Raw genomic sequence first — 22765 nt, forward strand, 5'->3', positions numbered from 1 at the left:
TCCTCCTCTCTGTCTCTCTCTTCCTCTCCCGTAGCTGAGGCTCCATTGGAGCAAAGTTGGCCCGGGCACTGAGGATGGCTCTGTGGCCTCTGCCTCAGGCACTGGAATGGCTTTGATTGTGGCAGAGGGATGCCCCAAGATGGGCAGAGCATCGCCCCCTGGTGGGATGCCAGGTGGATCCCGGTCGGGCGCATGCGGGAATCTGTCTGACTGCCTCCCCATTTCCAACTTCAGAAAAAAAAAAAAAAAGAGACAAGCCAGGCTGGCCAGGGGCAGACTTCACTACTCCATGTACCTCCTACCATCCAGCACAGAGTTTGGGAGCATGGAGGAGGAAGATGTGTAGAAGAATAGATATCTCAAGCCCCATTCAAATAAGCAGTTAGATGTGCCCCCCCTTTTTTTTTACAGAGACAGAGAGAGTCAGAGAGAGGGACAGATAGGGACAGACAGACAGGAATGAAGAGAGATGAGAAGAATCAATCATTAGTTTTTCGTTGTGACACCTTAGTTGTTCATTGATTGCCCTCTCATATGTGCCTTGACTGTGGGGCTACAGCAGACCGAGTAACCCCTTGCTTGAGCCAGTGACCTTGGGTCCAAGCTGGTGAGCTTTGCTCAAACCAGATGAGCCTATGCTCAAGCTGGCGACCTCGGGAAGCTGGCGACCTCAGGGTCTCGAACCTGGGTCTTCCGCATCTCTGTTCGATGCTCTATCCACTGCGCCACTGCTTGGTCAGGCAGATGTGCCCTTTTTTTTTATAATCATAGATGGTATGAACCCTCTAGGGAACCACTTTCCTAGGGTATTACTAAATGTGAGCCTTCTGGATTTGAGCCTGAGACATGGCCAACTTCTCTCTTATGGATAGGCCACAGAATGTGCATTATGGAGTAAATGTGTGTCCTCCCCCACCCCCACCCAAATGTATTTATTGAAACCCTACCCGTTAATGTGATGGTATTAAAGGTGGGACCTTTGGAAAGTAATTAGGGTTAGATGAGGTTATGAGGGTGGGGGCCCCAAGGATGGAATTAGTGCCCTTAATAGAAAAGTCATTAGAGAGTTCCATGAATCACTCTCCCTCCCTCTCTCCTCCCCTCTCTCTTTCTTCCTCTCCAGGCTTGAAAAAGAAAATGTCATGAGAATGTGTATGGAGTTGGCCGCCATCTACGAGCCAAGAGAAGGGGCCTCAGAATGAAACCTACCTTGCTGGCACTTCTAGCCTCCACAACCATGAGAAAATAAATTTTTGTTCTTTAAGTCACCCAGTCTGTGATATTTTATTATGGAGGTTTGGGTTGACTAAGGAAGTACATGTTAGAGAATTTTCTGGAGGGGGAGAGCCCAAAAGACACAGGGACATAAACAGAGAGAGCTTAGAGCTGAAGTGCTGTGGGAAGGTGGGCTCAGGAGACTCATAGGAAGCCTCCAAACCTCAGCTTGGCTCCCATTTCATCCCTGGTCTGCAGGTACCCTCTCTTTAGCTAGTTGCATTTTTTTCTCCCCTGGTGGTTGGAGTGAGCCCTCACATCATCTGTCTGCTGCTGCTCTGCAGGGAGGTTCTGCAACCTCACAGACAGGAAGTGCTTCAGGAACCACAAGCTTCCTCTTCCCAGGACTCCTTAGGGCATAAGGGGAGAAACAGCAGCTGTTTTGCCTCGGCACTGCCTAAAGACTTGTGAGAGTGGCTCTAAGACTCTGGACCAGGGGTCCCCAAACTTTTTACACAGGGGGCCAGTTCACTATCCTTCAGACTGTTGGAGGACCGGACTATAAAAAAAAAAATTATTAACAAATCCCTATGCACACTGCACATATCTTATTTTAAAGTAAAAAAACAAAATGGGAACAAGTACAATATATAAAATAAAGAACAAGTAAATTAAAATCAACAAACTGATGAGTATTTCAATGGGAACTATGGGCCTGCTTCTGGCTAATGAGATGGTCAATGTCCGGTTCCATATTTGTCACTGCTAGCCGTAACAAGTGATATGACACGTTTCCAGAACCATGACGCGTGCATCCTGCATCACCGGAAGTAGTACTATACATGAGCGATGCTGTGCTTTGCGGCGCTGCCACATACAGTGCTTCTCTCACTGACCACCAATGAAAGAGGTGCCCCTTCCGAAGTGCGGTGGGGGCCGGATAAATGGCCTCAGGGGGCCACATGTGGCCCGCGGGCCATAGTTTGGGGACCCCTGCTCTGGACGCTGGTTGCCAACTATGACCTTGACTCAGCATCCTTTCTAAATAGTTCTGCAAAGCTGCTAGGACTCCCACCTCCTACCACACATCTTAACTGGTGCCCATCTTAACTGGCTTAGCCTGAGAATCCCTTACCTAATAACAGGAGAAGGTGGAATAAATCTGAATCTGCCTCAACCTCAACAGGATCTTTATGCTTTCCCAGGTCTCAGAGGGCATATAAGGTTTCTCCTCCACTCACTCTAACTGCTCCTCTAAGTCAGAGACCAGGAGCAGCACAGCCAGCTCACAGAACGGCTCAGTGACTGTGAGTACAGAGTGTCCGTGCTGGAGTCCCTCAACCTTATTCTCTCCCTCAGAAGCATTATTATCAATGCGGCACAGTGTCAGCAATCTGCTCATGTAGGGACTGATACAATTTGATTGGTTGGTTTATTTCTTTTTTCCTTCTCTTCACCTTGTTTAAGATGAATTTAACATATTGCATAGTGAAGAATTAACTTTACCCAAAGAGAGGTCTGTCCTTTGTTATTGCCTACTGGAAGATAATTGTTGGTCAAATAAGTTTGTAAATATGATATATATATTTGCTCACTTTGGGTGTGGGAGACAGGCTGTAAGCTGGCAAAGTCATTATAGCCTAAGGCATAGTTTTAAAACTAAGCTTTTCCCCACACCCTTGACTGTTGCATGATGTAGGGTGGTACACTCTCATGAGGAATCCCATTATGCCTCAGATAAGTGACTTTGTATCAGAGACTTCCTTGTTTGTATATTGGATTAAAGGATTTGGTTTCTACACTATAAAATGGAGCAGAGGAGCCCATGCTGGAGGAGAGCAGCGAAAGGCCACATGGAGGAGAGGAGAAGCAGCCAAGATGGTGGAGTGCTGAAGGAGAAGCCAGTTTGTGCAGAGTTTGTGCAGAGAGAAGGAGATGGGGAACAGAGGTGAATAAGGCTGGTGAGGAAGAAATCTTTGATTCTAGGAAACTCGAATGAGTCAGTGGCTTTGGGAGCCCTGAACTGAAAGGAAAGTGTTTTCCCACTGTGTATATTTTTTTGCCTGCCAGGTGCAAACTAGGATTAAAGCTAATGGCCCACCAGTTCTTGGCTTCATTGTTTCATTACTGTTTGTCCGAATCAAATGCAAACCTGCATGGGCCAGGTGGCTGTGATGGCAGCCACAGCTACTGGCCATACATTTGGCGTAGTCTGTGGCAGGATTCAATACAGATCGGTATAGAGCCACCACCACCTTTGAGCAGTGGAGTAGAGCAGTGGTCCCCAACCTTTTTGGGCCATGGACCAGTTTAATGTCAGAAAATATTTTCACAGACCGGCCTTTAGGGTGGGACGGATATATGTATCACGTGACCGAGACAAGCATCAAGAATAAGTCTTAGACGGATGTAACAGAGGAAATCTGGTCATTTTTTATAAATAAAACATCGTTCAGACTTAAATATAAATAAAACGGAAATAATGTAAGTTATTTATTCTTTCTCTGCAGACTGGTACCAAATGGCCCATGGACTGGTACTGGTCCATGGCCCAGGGGTTGGGGACCACTGGAGTAAAGGACTGGCCACTGTTATGGTTCCCCATGGCGTCCTTTTGGGGCTGTAGGCTGGCTGACTTTTACAGCCATGCATGAGGAAACTGAGAGCTCTGTGGAAGAGGCTGCCTGGGACCTGCAAACTGAACAGTGGAAGAATCTGGAGCAAACGTGAGAGAAAGAGATGCCGGCTCTGGAGCTGGAGCACTGGAGGAGGCTGACCAGGTTCGCGAGATTCTCTTGGAAATGGAGCAGCCACTGGAGAAGGAATCACAGGTTCATGAGTAGCAGATTGCCCTGTACATGGTGGAGAGCTAGCAGTGGTGGGAGGCCAGGGCTGAGGCCGGGGCTGGGACTGCAAGGCCCGTGGAGCAGAAGGTGGCGGAGGCCCAGGACTCAAGCCTGGCAGTGGGAGCTGGTGTTTTCAGTTCCTCTTTGGAGGATGAGGAGAATAGGTCTGGAGTTGTGATCCGCAGTCTCCAGAAGATGAGAGCCCAGCAGCAAGAAGTACCTTCTACGCTCCTGGTAGGTCTGTGATTTTTTGGGACATAGGGGTGGCTGCCATCATGCTCTCCGAAGCAGAGATGGAAATGCTGACTGCTGTTTCCACGTGCTCCTCTTTGGGACAGTGTAAGACCTCCCAGAACGGCAGGAATGAGGGGGGGTGGCTGAGGTCTCATGTGCATGGAGTGATTCCTGTACTATGACCAGAGTGAGCACCTGCTCCTTTGTTGGATGGACTTATGGATTTTGGACAATGTGAAATACCCTGATGGAGGTGGGGGGCAGCTTTGCTGGAGGCCCTTCCCCTGCCCTGGGAAGCCTTTCAGACGGCTAGGAAGAAGGCCGTGGACATTTTGTACTTTTGGCAAAGTGCTCAGAGACTGGTGAAGTATATCTTTGTAATTGTTGAAATTGTATGATTTGTCATGTTGTTGTAATTTGTGTAATGTGCCTAATTTCCTTGTGCAGGAATACCTGTGCTTTAGATTGTAAAGTGAGCAAAAGGGGTGGAATGTTGGTCAAATAAGTTTGTAAATATGATATATATGTTTGCTTGCTTTGGGTGTGGGAGACAGGCTGTAAACTGGCAAAGTCATTATAGCCTAAGGCATACTTTTAAAACTAAGTTTCTCCCCACACCATTGACTGTTGCATGATGTGGGGTGGTGCACTCTCATGAAGACTCCCATTATGCCTCAGATAAATGACTTTGTATCAGAGACTTCCTTGTTTGTATATTGGATTAAAGGTTTTGATTTCTACACTATAAAATGAAGCAGAGGAGCCCATGCAGGAGGAGAGCAGAGAAAGGCCACATGGAGGAGGGGAGAAGCAGCCAAGATGGCGGAGTGCTGAAGGAGAAGCCAGTTTGTGCAGAGTTTGTGCAGAAAGATGAGGAATAGAGGTGAATGAGGCTGGTGAGGTAGAAACCTTTGATTCTAGGAAACTCGAATGAGTCAGTGGCTTTGGGAGCCCTGAATGGAAAGAGAAGTGTTTTTCTACTGTGTGTATTTTCTTGCCCTCTGGTGCAAGCAAGGTTAAAGGTAATGGCCCACTAGTTCTTGGCTCCGTTGTTTTATTACTGTCTGTCCGAATCAAATGCTAACTTGCACGGGCCAGGCAACTATGATGGTGGCCGCGACTACTGACCCTACAGTCATGCAGTATCTTTTCTATATTCAGAAGGACTGGAGGCTAATGTTATCAGCCCAACCTTTGGAAGGGCTGGAAACTAAAGGTCAGCTATATGGGCCCTATGGCATTAAGCCCCAACAAAACAAAACTGGGGCTAAGGCTTGGGTGAGCTTTTCTGTGTGTATTGTCACGTGTTGAGCATAATGCTGACCTCAGATTCCACAGAGAGAGGATATGTTTGTACTTTCCCTGGATGGATGCACTTCTTCCTGTGGTTGTTTTAATCTGTATTCTTTTTCTGTAATGAACCATAGCTATGAGTATGAAAGCTTTCAGTGTGCTCTATGAGTCCTCTAGCAAATTATTGAAACTAAGGGTAGTTTGGGGAAACCCTGGAACTTGCAATTGGTGTCAGAAGTGAGGTTAGTCGCACCTGACTTGTGGTGGTGGTGCAGTGGATAGAGCATAGACCTGTAATGCTGAAGTACCCAGGTTGAAACTTTGAGGTCACTAGCTTGCTGCTGGGCCCATTGACTTGAGCTTGGGGTTGCTAGCTTGAGCACAGTGTCACCAGCTTGAGTGCGAGATCATCCCCAAGTTTGCTGGCTTGAGCCCAAAGTCTCTGACTTGAGCAAGAGGTCACTGGCTGGGCTTGAATCCCCACCTCCCAATCCCGCCCCCCACTGCCATCAAGGCATATACGAGAAGCAATCAATGAAAAACTAAAGTGAAGCAACTACGAGTTTATGCTTCTCATCTCTCTCCTCCCTCTGTCTCTCTTTCAAAAGAAAAAAAGAAAAAGAAATAAAGGTGGTCTTGTGTAGACTGTATTCCTTCTAATTGGAAGCTTGGTTCCAAACTCTCTCAGATGTCTTACAAAATGCATTCAGTGTGGCAAGATAAGACAGCAATCAGTTAGGAAGATGTGACGAGAAGGAAGCAGGGTAGGAAGACAAGCTGGAGCAGGGAACAAAGTCAGTATCGAAACTGCTTATTTAGTATTCTATCCTGGCTATAGGAAGGCTACACATGTAGCTCTCTATACAACAGCAGCAACTCTGAGAGGGCAGGCAGTGAGGTCTGCGATGTAATCACTGGACTGCTCAGGGAAACAGCCACTGGGAGACATTGTTTTTTGAAGGATGCTATGTCATCCTAGGGAATAATATCTTCAGGTACATCTTTTCTGGAACCCCATTGAATGTTCCTACTTTGCAACTCCCTTCCACACAGAATCTGGGCATCACATCAAAGCACTTCAGTAGGATAAGTCTGCAGGGTCCTTATGACATGGCTGGGTTTCAGCTTTCTAAGCATCTTGCTTAACTGGAGTTAGTAATTCTCAATGAGGGCAAACTCCTTCAACCCCAGCTTTGAGGACCTCTGCCAGAGTAAGCCATGGTTACTTATTGGAACACATAATATTCTTTTTTTTAAAGCTTCAAAATTAGTAATAAACACTATTTTAGAGGATTATGAACAGAGTGAGTAGTGGCTTTTTTGTTTTTGTTTTTGTTTGTTGTTTTTTTTTGTATTTTTCTGAAGCTGGAAATGGGGAGAGACAGTCAGACTCCTGCATGCGCCCGACCGGGATCCACCTGGCACACCCACCAGGGGCCACGCTCTGCCCACCAGGGGGTGATGCTCTGCCCCTTCAGGGCATCGCTTTGCCGCAACCAGAGCCACTCCAGTGCCTGGGGCAGAGGCCAAGGAGCCATCCCCAGCACCCGGGCCATCCTTGCTCCAATGGAGCCTTGGCTGTGGGAGGGGAAGAGAGAGACAGAGAGGAAGGAGGGGGGGGTGAAGAAGCAAATGGACGCTTCTCCTATGTGCCCTGGCCGGGAATCGAACCCGGGTCCCCCGCACGCCAGCCGACACTCTACCGCTGAGCCAACCGTCCAGGGCCTGTTTGTTTTTTTTTTTTTTTAAAGTAAAGTTTTCCTCACAGGAAATCTTTTTATAAACCCAATATGTAAATAGAAGAAATTTTAGCCATTCTGTTGGAGATGTGGGTAGATGTCCTGAAATTTCACCCGCTCTTGCAGCCTTGTTTCTTCGCCATTTGCAATCCCTCAACAGGGAAGCTGCACAGAACCCTTCGGTCTCCAAGAACTTGCCTTTGGGGCTTAAATGAGATGGGCTTCATTAGAAAAATTTATTTTTATTAGTTTCACTTATTGAGTTTCTTGTAATATTATATACCTTTTAGGAAAGGGCTGTGTGAATATTCTCTAAAGTTAAGAAATAGAAACCATTGTTCTACAAGAAAGACTGGACTGCAGAGCCTTTATGTAACACCTCCATCAGGTGAGTTTGTGAAAAGTCACCTACCTGTCAGGCACTATACCTCTTGTCCCTCATCTAGCCGCTCCCAATGTAACAATTCACAGTCAGTCAAACTGCCAACCCCTAATGCCAGGCGTGGTCAATCTCAAGAAAATTCTCCTCTCTATCTCTGCTTCTCACATCCACAGAATGACTGGGGTGGCTGCTCCTAGATCATCAACTTCCCATTTTGTCCCTCTATTACCTCTTCCAGTAGACCGGGGGGATTCCCAAGGCCTTCCTCATTCTTTAGCCATTTCCATAGATTGGGAGAAAATGTGTCCATTGTTGGTGTTCTTTTACCAGGGTGCTCTCCCCTCACAGAGGGGAGACCTCTTGGTTCCAGGAAATGCTGTCTCACAATGTCATGGCCTAAACTCCAAGCGGCTTTCAGTGCTCTCAGGTCAGGACTCCAGATAGCCCCTCCGTCTTCTAAGAAGAAGGGCTTGACTCAGATCGCAGAGTGACACCAAGGGTGTCACAAAACCTTTAAAAGTGATAAACTCACTGGGGAACTTGACGGGGAAAGGGGTGTTCTCTGGGGAGAACATTTTGTATCCCATGATGGGACAGCTGCCGCCTTTAGCAAGAGAAGTAATTTTTGTGTGTTTGCGTGATGGGAGGGGAGTAGGTAGTTATGGAAAAGGAAAAATTAGTTCCTGAATATTTAGTCATTTCTTAGCAGATCAGAAATGAAATTTGCAAATCATCCCCAAAGAAACAAATGATCAAACGAATGTACCTACTTTATTAGGAAAATAAGACTGGATAGTGTGGACTCTATAAGAACAGCCACAGAAGTCAATTCTGACAATGCCATCCCAGTTTGGTCTGGGGACTCTTTCAGCCACACTGTGGTACTCAGGCAACTTGGTAGGAGGAGCATACTGTAGAGATGGATGCAATAGGTTGTCATTAATTTTTTTCTAATTTATTTTTTAATTAAAAAAATTTTAAACTTTTTATTTTGAGCTAATTCTAGATTTACAGAATTGCTGTTTCTGTATGACCCCCACCCAGCTTCTACTAATGTTGGCACTGTACATAAGCACTGTGCACGTCAACCAGATGGCTGAATCATAGTTCATCTCCTTCCCTTTCATGCCATGCTCCCCAGACTTCTGTTAATAACTCCACATACTGACCCCGTGCCAGGAGGAGACATCAGGGCAATGTCACTGCAACTGGTGAATTTGATCTGAACGCCCAGCAAAGTGCACTTCTTCTGTCATCCCTCTTTATTCTCTTTTCCTGCTTTGTTTTCCCTCACAGCACTTGATTACTGCCTGTTACATATAAGTGTATTTGTTGTGTATTCTTCTCTCCTCCAACTCCCAGTCTAACTAGAATGGGAATTCTATGTTTTCCTGCTCACCGCAGCAGCCACATCTAGAACAGTACTTGGCACTTAATTGTAACAGTATAAATATTTTTTGGATGAATGGCTAATTTTAGATGTAAATTGATGACAGCTCTGATAAAATCAGTCTATATCCTAGATTCTGATAAACTCTGGGACATTAATGACTGGAGTTATATATCTGTGCAGTGACAAGCTGGAGCCTGATCATTGCTGAATTCACTAAGAAAAATATCAACCTGTGCAGACCTGTCTGGGCGGCCAGCTGACTTTTCTCAGACCACCTCTTCTGTTCCCTTCAGACTCTCTTTGAGGACCTCCAGTCTCAAATACAAATGAATAATAACAAAAGAATACAAATCAAATTAATAATGACACCACCAACAATAATAATAACATTGACCGAGAGTTTTCTATGTGCTGGGACATCATCAGATATATTCTGTTATATCTCAGATGAGTTTAATCAAGTACAGTCCTGCCAGCAAGATACCAGGAGACCTGAGTTTGGGCCTCAGCTTTGCCAGTAAACTCTGTAGCCTTGAAGAAACCCTATACCACCAGGACCTCTGGGGTTTGTTTCTCCTGTTTTTAATTTGTAAAACAAGGGGTTGGACAAGATTAGTAGATTCCAAACTGTTTTTCTTTGAGTAGCAGTTCCTTGTTTTCACTTGTATCCATCAAGGGATAAAAACTGGCATCTCAGGTTGACGTTTCCGGCCCCCTGCTGCTTCCCCTTCGCTCTCCTCCTCTCCTCGCCCAGTCCTGCAGACAGCTCTTTGTACTCCCAGGTGGCTTCTCAGTAGGACAGACTCAAAGCCCCTGGAACCTCGCTTAGATCCTAAGAAACCCAGCTCAAGAAGGCAGCCATGTCACTGCTCCACTCAGGGGGAAAGAAATGTTTTGTGCCTGGTGACAAAGGCATGGCCGACTGGGGAACTTCCTCTTGGTTTCAGCAAAACAGAGGAGCAGGCAGTGTACTATTCTCAAATATTAGTGCAGAGGAGAATCCCCTCTACACTGATCAGGTGAATTTGCAGGTCTCTGCCCCCAGTATCCCCATCCTAATTCCCTGGGTCTGGAGTGGGGCCAGGGAATCACATTGTAATCAGAGCTGCAAGTGATTCTGATGCACACAGCACACAGTGAGCATGAGGGAAGCTAAGGACACGCAGCCTAACAACTCAATTTTAGGAAAGAAGGGCAGACAAATCTTACTTAAGAGAGAAGTGGAGGTGTGTGTGTGTGTGTGTGTGTGTGAGAGAGAGAGAGAGAGAGAGAACCAGTCTGGGATCTGTGATACAAGAAATGAGTTGTTAAGCAGTGTGTCAAAGGGGCTCAGCCTAGTGTGCTACATCTCTGAGTCCATACTAGGCTGAGCCGGTGAAGCGGCAGGTGTCATGGAAAATGCCGAGCTGGCCCTGGCCGGTTGGCTCAGTGGTAGAGCGTCGGCCTGGCGTGCAGAAGTCCCGGGTTCGATTCCCGGCCAGGGCACACAGAAGCGCCCATCTGCTTCTCCACCCCTCCCTCTCTCCTTCCTCTCTGTCTCTCTCTTCCCCTCCGGCAGCCGAGGCTCCACTGGAGCAAAGATGGCCCAGGTGCTGGGGATGGCTTCTCGGCCTCTGCCCCAGGCACTAGAGTGGCTTTGGTCGCAACAGAGCGACGCCCCGGAGGGGCAGAGCATCGCCCCCTGGTGGGCAGAGCGTCGCCCCTGGTGGGTGTGCTGGGTGGATCCCGGTTGGGCGCATGCGGGAGTCTGTCTGACTGTCTCTCCCCGTTTCCGGCTGCAGAAAAATACAGAAAATGCCAAGCTGGGCTGAATGTTTTGGCAGCAATGCCTGCTGTCTTCTCAGCCTAGTGGCTTATGAGTGCTGCCACCAGGCATTCTTGAGTAAACCTAGTCATTGTCTTACATTAGAGACTTCCTGCGTGTTCTCTTAAATAGCCAAACATTTGCCAATTATGAAGGGGCCCCAGGTCTTCATAATGTCAAAGCCCATGATCCTGACACTTAACCAACCTTCAGTCATAACAATTCTTCAACCCTTCACGAGGCTCTGTGCTAAGGGCTTACAGGTACCATTTCATTTTTACAGCCACCCGATAAAGCAGGTATTGTGAGTATCCCATTCTGCAGATGAAGGAACCCAAGCAGCTTGGTTCCAGATGCCTACTCTTATTTCCTGTCTATCCCACTGACTCTCTTCAGATCTTTAGGACAATTTGTTAATCTGAAAAGCTAAGGGTGACCTTGAACTCCTAAGGCTCAGCTGTTTTACTATGAGTCCTTTAATGAGATTTCCTCCTGTTCTACCACATAATTTTCCTACAAACAGGACACTTTCTAAGAGTGAAAAGGAACACTATTAATATTTAGGTCAGAACAGCAAGCTTAGACTGGGATTTTCCCAAGAAATCTGGACACAGAGTTACCTTATCTGTTTCAAATTTTGTCTATTCTCCTGAAATACCTGCTTTTGACACACACACTCAAACTTTCAGGTTCAACAGATAACTTTTCCTCTACTTTAGAAAGAAAATTAAAATAATCAAACAAGACGCCCCTTAAGTTTTTACCACATACAAATCTTCTTGCATCTCTGACCATCTTTTCTGATTTTCATTAAGGACCATCTTGCAATGTAAGGCCAGTTTTTCCTCCTGGGCTCTGACTCTCAGGCCTTCCTCCACCCATCATGGCTTCTTCTTCTCCTTCACCTTCTTCTTCTTTATTGATTTTTTGTGAGAGAGGAAGGGAGAGAAAGAGAGATACAGGGACATCAATCTGTTCCTGTATGTTCCCTGACTTGGAATCGAACCAGTAACCTTTGCGCTTCAGGAGGATGCTCTAACCAACTGAACTATTGGGCCTGGGCTAATGGCTTCTTTTCTCAACTTTTAAATATGTCCAAATCTCTTCCATCTTAAAATAACAGTAAGAGAACTTTCCCTCTACTTTGTGTTCTCCCTTCACCTTCATCCTATATTTCTCTTGCTCATTAAAAGTAAACTTCTTTTTTATCACTATTATATAACAAGTAAACTTCTTTATTTTTTTTCAATTACAGTTTACATTTAGTATTATTTTGTATTGATTTCAGGTGTACAATATAGTGGTTAGACAATCATATACTTTACAAAATGTTCCCTGTGATATTTCTAGTACCTACCTGCTACCGTACATATTTATTGCAATATTGTTGACACTATTGCCTGTACTGTTCTTTACATCCCTGCGTTTGGTAGTTACCAATTTCTACTTCCTCATCTCTTCACCTCTCTCACCCAGTCCCCCAATTTTCCTTTCCTCTGGCAACCATCAGTCTGTTCTCTGTATTTATGTGTCTGTTTCTGTTTTGTTTATTTTGTTCTTTAGATTCCACATATATGTAAAATCAATTGGTATTTGTCTTTTTCTGACTTATTTCAGTGAGTATAATACCTTCTTGCTTTGTTCATGCTGTTGCAAATAGTAAGATTTCATTCTGTTTTTAACTGCAGAGTGATATTCCATTGTATGTGTGTGTGCATGTGCGTGCACATGTGTGTGTGTGTGTGTGTGTGTGTGTATATATATATATATATATGGATATCTCACTACTTTTTTAATCCACTCATCTATTGATGGGCATTTGGGTTGCTTCCAGATCTTGGCTACTGTAAATAATGTTGCAATAACCATAGGGGTGTATATAGTCTTTCAAAGTAGAGTTTTGGGTTTCTTTGAATAAATACCGAGAAGTGAAATTGCTGGGTCATAAGACAGTTCCATTTTTAATTTTTTGAGTTTTCCACAATGGCTGCATCAATCTGCATTCCCACCAACAGTGCAGAAGATTCTTTTTACTCCGCATCCTTACCAACACTTGTTGTTTTTTCATTATTGATGGTAACCATTCTGACAAGGTGTGAGGTGATATCTCATTGTGTTTTTAATCTGAATTTCTCTGATGATTAGTGACAAATATAAACTTCTTAAGAGAGTGTGGCCTAAGCTCTGGGATCTGGTGAGCTGGATACAGTGCATCTTTGTAGCCTGGTTTCAGCTTCTCTTCACCTCACTGTCTCAGCCTCACCTGGTTGGGATTCTGTCTGTGCCTCATGTGTTCTGCTCTGTCCCACCTTGGGGGATCCTACCAGCCTGGTCTGCTGCAAGGGATACTCTTTTTTCCTTTGTTTCATAGTGGCTATTTTGGGTACACCTCAATGATTTGCAGACCATTTCACTTCTCTCCAGCTGCTTTCATGGTTCAGTTGAATAATCACTCTTTTAACCCTGACATTTACAGGGGGTGAAAAAAAGGCAAAACATGTCAAGTGAAAAGCAGATCCTCTGATAGAATAGAAGGTGACTTATTTGGAAGTTACTGCTAATGGCTTTTCCAAGACCACAGCACTGCTGTGTGGCTCCACAAATTCCAGATACAAAGAGAGGCTAAGGAAAAGTCTGATACAAGGTTTGACTTTTATTATTACCCTAACCTCTTTATTATTGACCCCTGTTTCCCAAGGCTGTTATACCAGAAGAATTGAGGTAAAAGTCTTATTTCTCATTGACTATTTGCTCCTAAAGACTGAGGTAGAAGAGAGAGGGATCTAAATTTTATTGCTCAACCACTTTATCATGTGTAATAGTCTCTTAGTCTACATTTCTCCCAGAGAGGGCCTTTGGCAATAACTTGAGTGGAGGAAGTCTTTCTAGAAGATAATCCAGGAAACCTGAAAGAATGAGGAGTGTAAAACAGGGAAGGGAGAAAACCCAGTAAAGGGTGTGTTAATGACTGGTTACTGTTGTGGGTAACTGGGGTTGAAGAACCATGGAGACCAGGCCTCAGAGTTGTCTCACAGAAGGGCAGGGAGGCTGGGACATCTATCCACCAACCCAGCACTCCCTTGGCTGGGTCATCTATCCACCAACCCAGCACTCCCCTGGCTGGGTTTTCCTCTGGGGTCTATACACTTCTTGGCTGCACTGCACCCGGGCTGAGGACATTCCAGTGCTTCAGAAAAAATCCTGAAGTAGAAAAGCAAAGATGAATACTTAAAGATAGAGACACAATTATGAAACTGTTCACCAGAGCAGGGCAGATGTCATCAGTGTCAAAGGCTGTGATGAGGGAACTGTAAATGTTTGCAACAAACCAGATGTCAGCTGAGACTCTCCCTCCTGTGGTTGCACCAAAGTGTCCATGTGATTGCATCAGGAGGTCAAAGGAAGAGTGGAGGAGATCTCTCCTTGTGAAATTCCCAATGGGGATGAAGAAGAACCATGTCACTGCTCTTAGAACCCCCTCATTCATGGATAGAGAGTTGAGAAAGAGAGTTGGGAGATTTCCTTAGAAGTATGGCAAATCCTCCCTTAACATCATTGATATGTTCTGCAACTTTAAGTGAAATGACATAGACATATAACAAAACCGATTTTACCATAAGCTAATTGATATAAACAAGACTTAAATTCCTACTCTCATCAATGTTATAATAAAATGATGTTGAACAAAACATCATTATTTTAAGGACCTGTTGTAATTGTATAAAATTCCACAAGCTTGAATTTTTTTCTTTGATCAGGAGTCAGAGAAGGGGACTTCAAGGAGAGGACTTGGAGAGCTTTTGAAATATGTGCCCTGCAGATGTGGATCTGAGGAGACAGAAACCTAAGTCTGGGCTGGGAAAGCTAAAATCATGGTGGACTGAGATATGACTCCTGTGAGGCAGCCGAAAGTGTGGTGCTATGTTGTAGATCTTGGAATCTGTCAGGGGGAAGAAAGCTTTATGGTGAGCAACTGAGGACCAACCCATGTGATACAACCTGCTTAGTTGGCTTGAGTAACATACAATGAGGACAGATGGAGGAGTGAGGGGGAGGAGATGAATTATATGGCCAAGGTGTCAGGGCCTGAGAAATATGTTCCAAAGGACCACCTAGAATAGAGATACATCCACCCTGAGTCAAAGGTAGGAGAGAAAGAATCAGTGGAAACTCTTAAAAATCCATTGAAGAGAACTGCCCTTCAATAGAAAAAGATTCCACCTTAACCATCTGCTAGACCTTCAGAGGGCAACGTCACTCAGCCAGTTAAGAACAATTTCAACACCTCTCTTGTTTGCCCACCCTCCTGGGGAAGGGTGCATGAGTTCAGGGAGGTGAGTTGAGGGGAGGGAAATGTTGGGGCTAGCTGAGAGTGAGCAGAGAGCTTTCCCACCCCTCATTCCCCACTCCACCCCCACTATGGGCTCCAGCAAGAAACAGACCCAAGCTGGGGTAAGGTGAATTTGATTCTAATTCAAACTTGGAATTTTGTATATTACATGGGACAGGAAGTTCTCATTTCTGAACCGAGGCCGAAGCCAAGGCCAGAGTTTTCATTTGGTTCATGGGAGCACTACTCTACTGAGTAAGATTAATGGGGCAGTGAGAGACAGAAATGAAGTTGCATTGGGATCACAATCCATGAGCCAGAATGAAATCAGGTTTTCAGAGTACTTGAAAACCATTCTCTGTGAAGTTCATTCTCCACATTGGACTGGGAAAGCCCAATGAAGATGGGGGGTAGAAAGGATGAAATTATTTTCCAGCTCAATAAGCCTAATAATCTAATATTTATAGACAGGGTTAATCCATTTGGACAAAGTTATTTTGGGGCTGACCAGCACATTCAACGTAGCAGCCATGAAGGTGCCCATGGACCTCTTTTCAGGATCTCCTTTCAAGAGAGAACTTATCTTCAGCTGTAAGAGGTACAGTTAGTTGGCAGCCCCTAGCTGCCTGCAGGATCTGTGCTCCTCCTGGACAGTGGCAGCCATTGGCTGTGCACAGTGAGGTTGTCAGCTTTTAGCTCAGAGCTCCCTGCTGAGTTAGCAAAGACTGCTCTGTGTCTTGGTCTCAGGTTCTCCTCAGTTTCTGCTTCCTTTTCTTTCTATTTTTTACAGGCATTACCACCCTTCTGCACATGTACACAGCCTCTTTCATTCCTAACTCCAGCATCTTCTTCTCAGAGAACATAATTGATTTACTCACTTTTGAGACTCCGAATATTTATGCACATGACCTTGTTTTTTCCCCCCTTGCTTTAATTTTAATTTTTAAAGACAGGAAGATGACATAAGAAAGATTTCATACTCATGCTGGGACATGATCTACCTTTTCAAAAACTCCCAGTCCCTGAGGTTTGATGCTCACAAATTAAACTTTAACAACTATCTACTTGATTCTCTTCTTCACTTAGAAGATCCTACTCATTCTTCAGGTCTCAGCTTGAATATCATTTCTCCCTGAAAGCTTCTCCCCACTTTCCTTACTTGAAATTCGCTAAATACCCTTGTTATAAGCTCCCCCAATTTTTCCTTTGGTAGGACTCATCAAACTTACAGTTGCTCGTCTGTGGTCAGTTGTTAGCTTATGATCTCAAAGAAGTCATGATCTAAAATTCTTGGTCACTGCTAATCCCCCACTATTTATGACCATATCTGAACCATAGAAGCTGCTCAAATATTTGATCAAGTGCTGAATTTGCTAAACTAATGGTATGAAGTCTTGGCACAGGGCCAGACTTGAATATCTTTGTTTCTACTGTGCCCTTGATCTTGAGACACCACTCTTATTTCCTCATTATAGCCCAGACTCTTAGAATTAATTATTAGAAACTTAAAGGTTATCTGGTCTCAATACCTCTTTGACAGTGGAGCAAAGGTGTAATGATTGCCATAACGAGAAGATAGCTTCAGATTGAAAGATAATGCAGGCAACTTCATAGAACATAACAGAATTTATTACAGGGTAATTTACTTACTGGAATGTAGGGTTGGAGGAGACAAATGACTCAGCAGTTCAGTGTGAGTTGTTTTTCCCTAACAGACTTCTGTTACAGCACTTAAAAAAAACATTTCCATTAATTTGAGAGAGAGAGAAAGAGAGAGAGAAGCATCAACTCACTGTTTTATTCTACCTAGTTGTTCTATCTTAGCCACATACTCATTGGTTGCTTCTCACATGTGCCCTGACCAGAGAATTGAACTTGCAACCTTTGGAGTACTCTAACCACTTTCCATCCACTGAGCTACTTGGCCAAGGCTACAGTACTTTTTAAACAGTGTTTGACAAGACTAATGATTGACAAGACTAAGAATGCAGTAGTGCCAAGGGCTGTACCTCCTGTGGTCTTGTTATAGGTGCTTGTTTATAATAAATGCTATCATGTTTGATATTTTCCTGATTGTCATACTATTCTAGTTATTACTAACAAAAATATTTATGGCAACATTTTAAGATATACAGATAATCATCAACTAGGAAGCTTTGATATGCTTGCTAAGGACAGTAAGACTCGTCAAACATTACGGCATGAAAACTCTGGAATAAAAAGTTGAAGTTGGTTTTATTTGCATCTACATCAATACACTATCTAATGTCAGACATGTTGCAGAATATACAAACAAGTGATTGTCCAGTCTTAGTTTGAATACCAGGGGCCAAAATTATCTCCCAAGTTTACTAAGTGCTTCCTGGACAGCTCTGACCATCAGTAAGATTTTTGATACCTTGCACTCACCCTCAATCGGATCTGACCCACATTATATACTTACAAAATGATTTAAAGTCTTTCCATAATATTTACAACCTTGATCAGCTCTCTGGTCCAGATTACTGTTTTAAAGAGGGTCAAGTTTTTCTCCCTCTGAATAAGTCTCTCAATTGGGAACATAACTAGTTTGAAATAGAAAGACTTCATTCATTCATTTATCCATTCCAAAAATATCAGTTGAGTTATTTGTGTCTAGCATGGGAGCCAGAAACAGTGGGACATACAGATATCCCAAAAGATAGAGGCTGTCTAGGGAAATAAAGACGTTTATAAGATCAAATGATCACAGCTACACAGGAGCTGCCAAGACTGGAAAGAAAGTATTCTGACTTTGGGAGAGAGTTGGTAGGCCCAGGAGGGGATTTGAAAACACAAAGGATTGGGAGTGTAGAAAGGCTTCACTTAAGTGGGATCTGAGCTGAGTTGATGGACAGGAAACATGAGTCAGTGGGTAAACCATCTGACAATGAGGCTCAGAGGGAGAAATTTTCCCAAGGGGGAGGGGGAGGGGCTTTGTGAGAAAGGAGGAAGTTAGAGAGCTGGAGATAGGGTGAGAATTATTTCCCTCTCCTCAGGGCTGTCAACCAGTCACTGTCTTTAATAGCCCCTTGAGAGCTTGTCTTCTTCACAGCCTTGGGTGCTATGACACTCTACTGGGGCACAGCGCTGCTGACAGGGGGGCCCTTCTGTGGCTGCTCCTGCTCTTGCTGTTCCAGGAAGGAGAGAAAGACTGCAGCTCTGAGACAAGAGTGTGTCCTTCTCACTCTGTTCTGTTCTGCTGGGCCTTGGAGCTAGCAAGGCACTTTCTTTGGGGATGAATGAATACTTCAGCTCTTCTGGAGTGAAGGGTATGGCTTCAGGGCAAGACCAAGAAATGAGGAACCTGGGGATATTGAAGGGAGAGTAGCCCCATGATGGCAAACAGAGAAGGTAAAATTTGGAGGATAAGGGCACAGATGGAAGCCAATCCCTAGTAGATGCTAAAGCCAGGTGCAGCAGAAAGCTAAAGCCAGAAGAGGCAGCTGGAGGACAGGACTGAGTGTGGGGCCATAGAAGTTGTTAAATTGAGACTGAGATCATAGACCTGCTGCCAATCTCAGTAGCCCAGATACAACAGCTGGTCTGTTTGTATACCCTTTCTTCCTTTATCTGCAGCCAAAGGGGATTCTGGAGATGATGTAGATCCTGAGGATGTGGCTGCAGTCCTTCAGGGGTTCATCACTCTCCCCCTGGAAATACCATCTGATGAAGAGATTGAGAACATCATTTGGTCCTCCCACATAAGGCTTGCTACTGTGGTGCCAGAGAAAGAGGGACATTCGGCTACCATCATGGTGACCAACCCTCGCTACCAGGGCAGCTACTCTCTGCACATCAGCAATCTGAGCTGGGAGGACTTGGGGCCTTATCAAGCTCAAGTTAATCTGAACATCCCATATCTTCACCATGCAGCACTACAATCCATGTATCTACTGTGAGTTTAGCTTTGGAACTGCAAATCTGTTTTCTCTGGCTTTCCTGAGCATCCCATGCAAATGAGGAGGGGTCTCAGGACTTGGGGTTATGACATGAGGGGGTGGGACTGGAAGGCAGATTGTCCCCTCAGCATCCACTGCTTCTACAGATAGAGTGACCTGGAGCAGCAAAGCCCTGGGGCATGGAGGCTGTTCCTGTGGAGGCGCCCAACAGAAAGAGGGCAGGTGTTTTGTTTGTAGATCTCTGGGAGACCTTCTCTCCCAGTGAGATTTTACACTGGGGTGGGGTGGGGGTGTGAATGCCACCTCCATTCTTGAGACAGTTTTTTTTATCCTCCTGTGTGATTTGAGGGCTACTAATCAGTGACTCCTCTCTCCTTGAACACAAGTTTCTTCTTAGTGCCTTTAACATTGACTGACAGTCTACTTTGAATCTTGCTGAGACATGATTAAACTATAAATGTCCCTGAGAGGGTGACAATTATGTTTTGGGATCATAGAGGTAAAATTGGGTTTTAAGGAAGGTGGAGTGTGTTGGGCAGATAAAATATATTATGCTCACTTTGTTAAAGATGGCGCTGCCCACGTGGAAGCTGTCACCCAGGTGATTGCTTGGGATGGGTGTGATTATGTTAATATGTGTTGGGGGAGGGCTTTCACGCCAAAAGGTTTTAAAAGGAAGAGAGATCACATTGTTCGTTGTTCGGGGGAGAAGAGTAATTATGTTCTAGGAGAGGCCCATGCTGTAGGAGAGCAGAGAAAGGCCACATGGAGGAGGCCAGGAGAAGCAGCCAAGATGGCGGAATGCTGAGGGAGAAGCCAGTTTGTGCAGAGAGGAGTTGGGGAACAGAGGTGAATAAGGCTAGTGAGCTAGAAACCTTTGATTCTAGGAAACTTGAATAAGTCAGTAGCTTTGTGAGCACTGAATGAGTGGGTTTTGGAGCCCAGTGTGTGTTTTTACTTGCCTGCTGGGTGCAAGCTAGGATTAAAGATAATGGCCAACCAGTTCTTGGCTCTATTGTTTCATTACCGACTGTCTGAATCCAATGCGAACCTGCATGGTCCAGGCAGCTGTGATGGTGGCCGTGGCTACTGGCTTTACAGGGTGCCAAAGTAAGAGAGAGAGAGGCAAGGTATAAAGGGATAGTAGAAGATGTCACAGGCAGCTCTGTCTGCCCCAGCAGCTTCCCAGCGGACCCTGGATTGTGTGGTGGCTGAGCTTTGTTAGTTCATGTTTATTTATTGTTTTAGCGAAGGGCTCTCAAAGAACAGCCTCCATACCCCAGTGTTGAGCAACTTAGTAAAACAGACCTAACTTCTGATTACCTATAAGGCTTTTGTGTTTCTCCTTCATCTAGGACAGCTTTCAGAACCTCACACCACTGTGAGCTTTGAGATCTCGGGGGAAGGTCTTATAATATGTCCCTGACATGTTCTGTAGAGAAGGCAGGCCAGACGTAACCTATTGATGGATATCCTGGGAGGACGGCACTGACACATGAAGGCTCTGTCCTCAACACATCCTGAAGGCCCAGAGACAATGCCCTCTCCCACACCTGCAGGGCCAGCAACCCCATCAGCAACATCAGCTCCTGTCTCATCCCTGCTGGCTCCACTCAGACCAGAGTAAAATGGCACTAGGTAGAATGGTACCTTCTGTCAGGTACCAGGACCCCAGGCAGCCCCGACCTACTGCAGTGCCTCAAGGCCACCACCTCCCACACTCAGTTCTTCCCAAGAGAATACATATCTAGAACCTAACCCCATCCCACAGACTTGATCCCGTGATTTGGGGAGGAGGCTCTCCCTTTTCCTACAGCTCCCAACTTCTAAAGGTCTCTTCTAGTCTCTCGCTCAGCTTGAGATTGCTGCCCAGAGCTCAGTTTCTGACTTCCTGCAAATAGAATAAGTATTTCTAGAGACACTTTCAAAGGGGCATCAACTGACTGTGAACTTGAGATCTTTCTGTGGGATTTGGTGTAGGTGTCTGCAATCACCCCCTGTGAGTGTTCCTCTTTTTTCTTCTGTCCCAGATCCTGGTTACCCTTCAGAGAAGGCCTCAGCTTCCTTCTGCCTCCTGGCCAAGGCATCACTCCTCCTGCTGCTCCTGGTAACTCTGACTATAGGGCTCCGGCTCATTTGAGGCCAGAAAAATGCGAGACACCAAGGATGAAAAAACTCAGGAGAAACAGAATGAAACAAAGAAAGAAAGAGAAGCCTTGCCCTCACCTTGCCTGATCGCCCCTTGGGGACCCCTGTTCTGACTATTGTTCCTTCCTAGTTCTCGGATAATCCTCTATTTCCTCCAAGGCTCTCCTTGTCTCAGGGGCCAATGGTGTATGTACAAAGGGCCATTCTTTCCCAGAGAAGATTGTCTCACAATAAAGTTGAATTAGATGACCACTATTCCAGAGAAGCTATGCTTTTTCCCTTGCTGAATGACTCTGGCATGCCTACACCCCTGTTTTCCTTATTCTCCAGGTGCCCCTCCAGCCCCCTTTCCTTCCACTCCAGGTGCCCCTCCAGCCCCTTTCCTTCCACTCCGGGTGCCCCTCCAGCCCCTTTCCTTCCACTCCAGGTGCCCCTCCAGCCCCTTTCCTTCCACTCCAGGTGCCCCTCCAGCCTCCTTTCTTCCACTGCAGGTGCCCCTCCAGCCCCCTTTCCTTCCACGCTAGGTGCCCCTCCAGCCCCTTTCCTTCCACTCTAGGTGCCCCTCCAGCCCCTTTCTTCCACTCCTGGTGCCCCTCCAGCCCCCTTCTTCCAGCCCCTTTCCTTCCACTCCAGGTGCCCCTCCAGCCCCCTTCTTCCAGCCCCTTTCCTTCCACTCCAGGTGCCCCTCCAGCCCCCTTTCCTTCCACTCCAGGTGCCCCTCCAGCCCCCTTTCTTCCACTCCAGGTGCCCCTCCAGCCCCCTTTCCTTCCACTCCAGGTGCCCCTCCAGCCCCTTTCCTTCCATTCCAGGTGCCCCTCCAGAGCCCTTTCCTTCCACTCCAGGTGCCCCTCCAGCCCCCTTTCTTCCACTTCCAGGTGCCCCTCCAGCCCCTTTCCTTCCATTCCAGGTGCCCCTCCAGCCCCTTTCCTTCCACTATAGGTGCCCCTCCAGCCCCCTTTCTTCCACTCCAGGTGCCCCTCCAGCCCCTTTCCTTCCACTCTAGGTGCCCTTCCAGCCCCTTTCCTTCCACTCCAGGTGCCCCTCCAGCCCCTTTCCTTCCACTCCAGGTGCCCCTCCAGCCCCTTTTCCTTCCACTCCAGGTGCCCCTCCAGCCCCTTTTCCTTCCACTCCAGGTGCCCCTCCAGCCCCCTTTCCTTCCACTCCAGGTGCCCCTCCAGCCCCCTTTCTTCCACTTCCAGGTGCCCCTCCAGCCCCTTTCCTTCCATTCCAGGTGCCCCTCCAGCCCCTTTCCTTCCATTCCAGGTGCCCCTCCAGCCCCTTTCCTTCCATTCCAGGTGCCCCTCCAGCCCCTTTCCTTCCACTCCAGGTGCCCCTCCAGCCTCCTTTCTTCCATTCCAGGTGCCCCTCCAGCCCCCTTTTTTCCACTCCAGGTGCCCCTCCAGCTCCCTTCTTCCATTCCAGGTGCCCCTCCAGCCCCCTTTCTTCCACTGCAGGTGCCCC

The 22765-nt window shown here is 46.1% G+C and overlaps 1 protein-coding gene across 1 annotated transcript; it reads left to right on the forward strand.

Annotated features, from left to right (window-relative positions):
* The first annotated feature begins 15766 nt into the window (after positions 1–15766).
* Positions 15767–21391, forward strand: SLAMF9 (SLAM family member 9). Its single transcript, XM_066254506.1, is given in 6 exon segments — positions 15767–15834; positions 18310–18396; positions 18832–19104; positions 19106–19152; positions 21187–21306; positions 21309–21391. Coding segments are annotated over 6 exon segments (678 nt in total).
* The last annotated feature ends 1374 nt before the right edge of the window (positions 21392–22765 follow it).

The sequence above is a fragment of the Saccopteryx bilineata genome, chromosome 2 (assembly GCF_036850765.1).
Source record: "Saccopteryx bilineata isolate mSacBil1 chromosome 2, mSacBil1_pri_phased_curated, whole genome shotgun sequence".
NCBI classification, from domain to species: Eukaryota; Metazoa; Chordata; class Mammalia; order Chiroptera; family Emballonuridae; genus Saccopteryx; species Saccopteryx bilineata.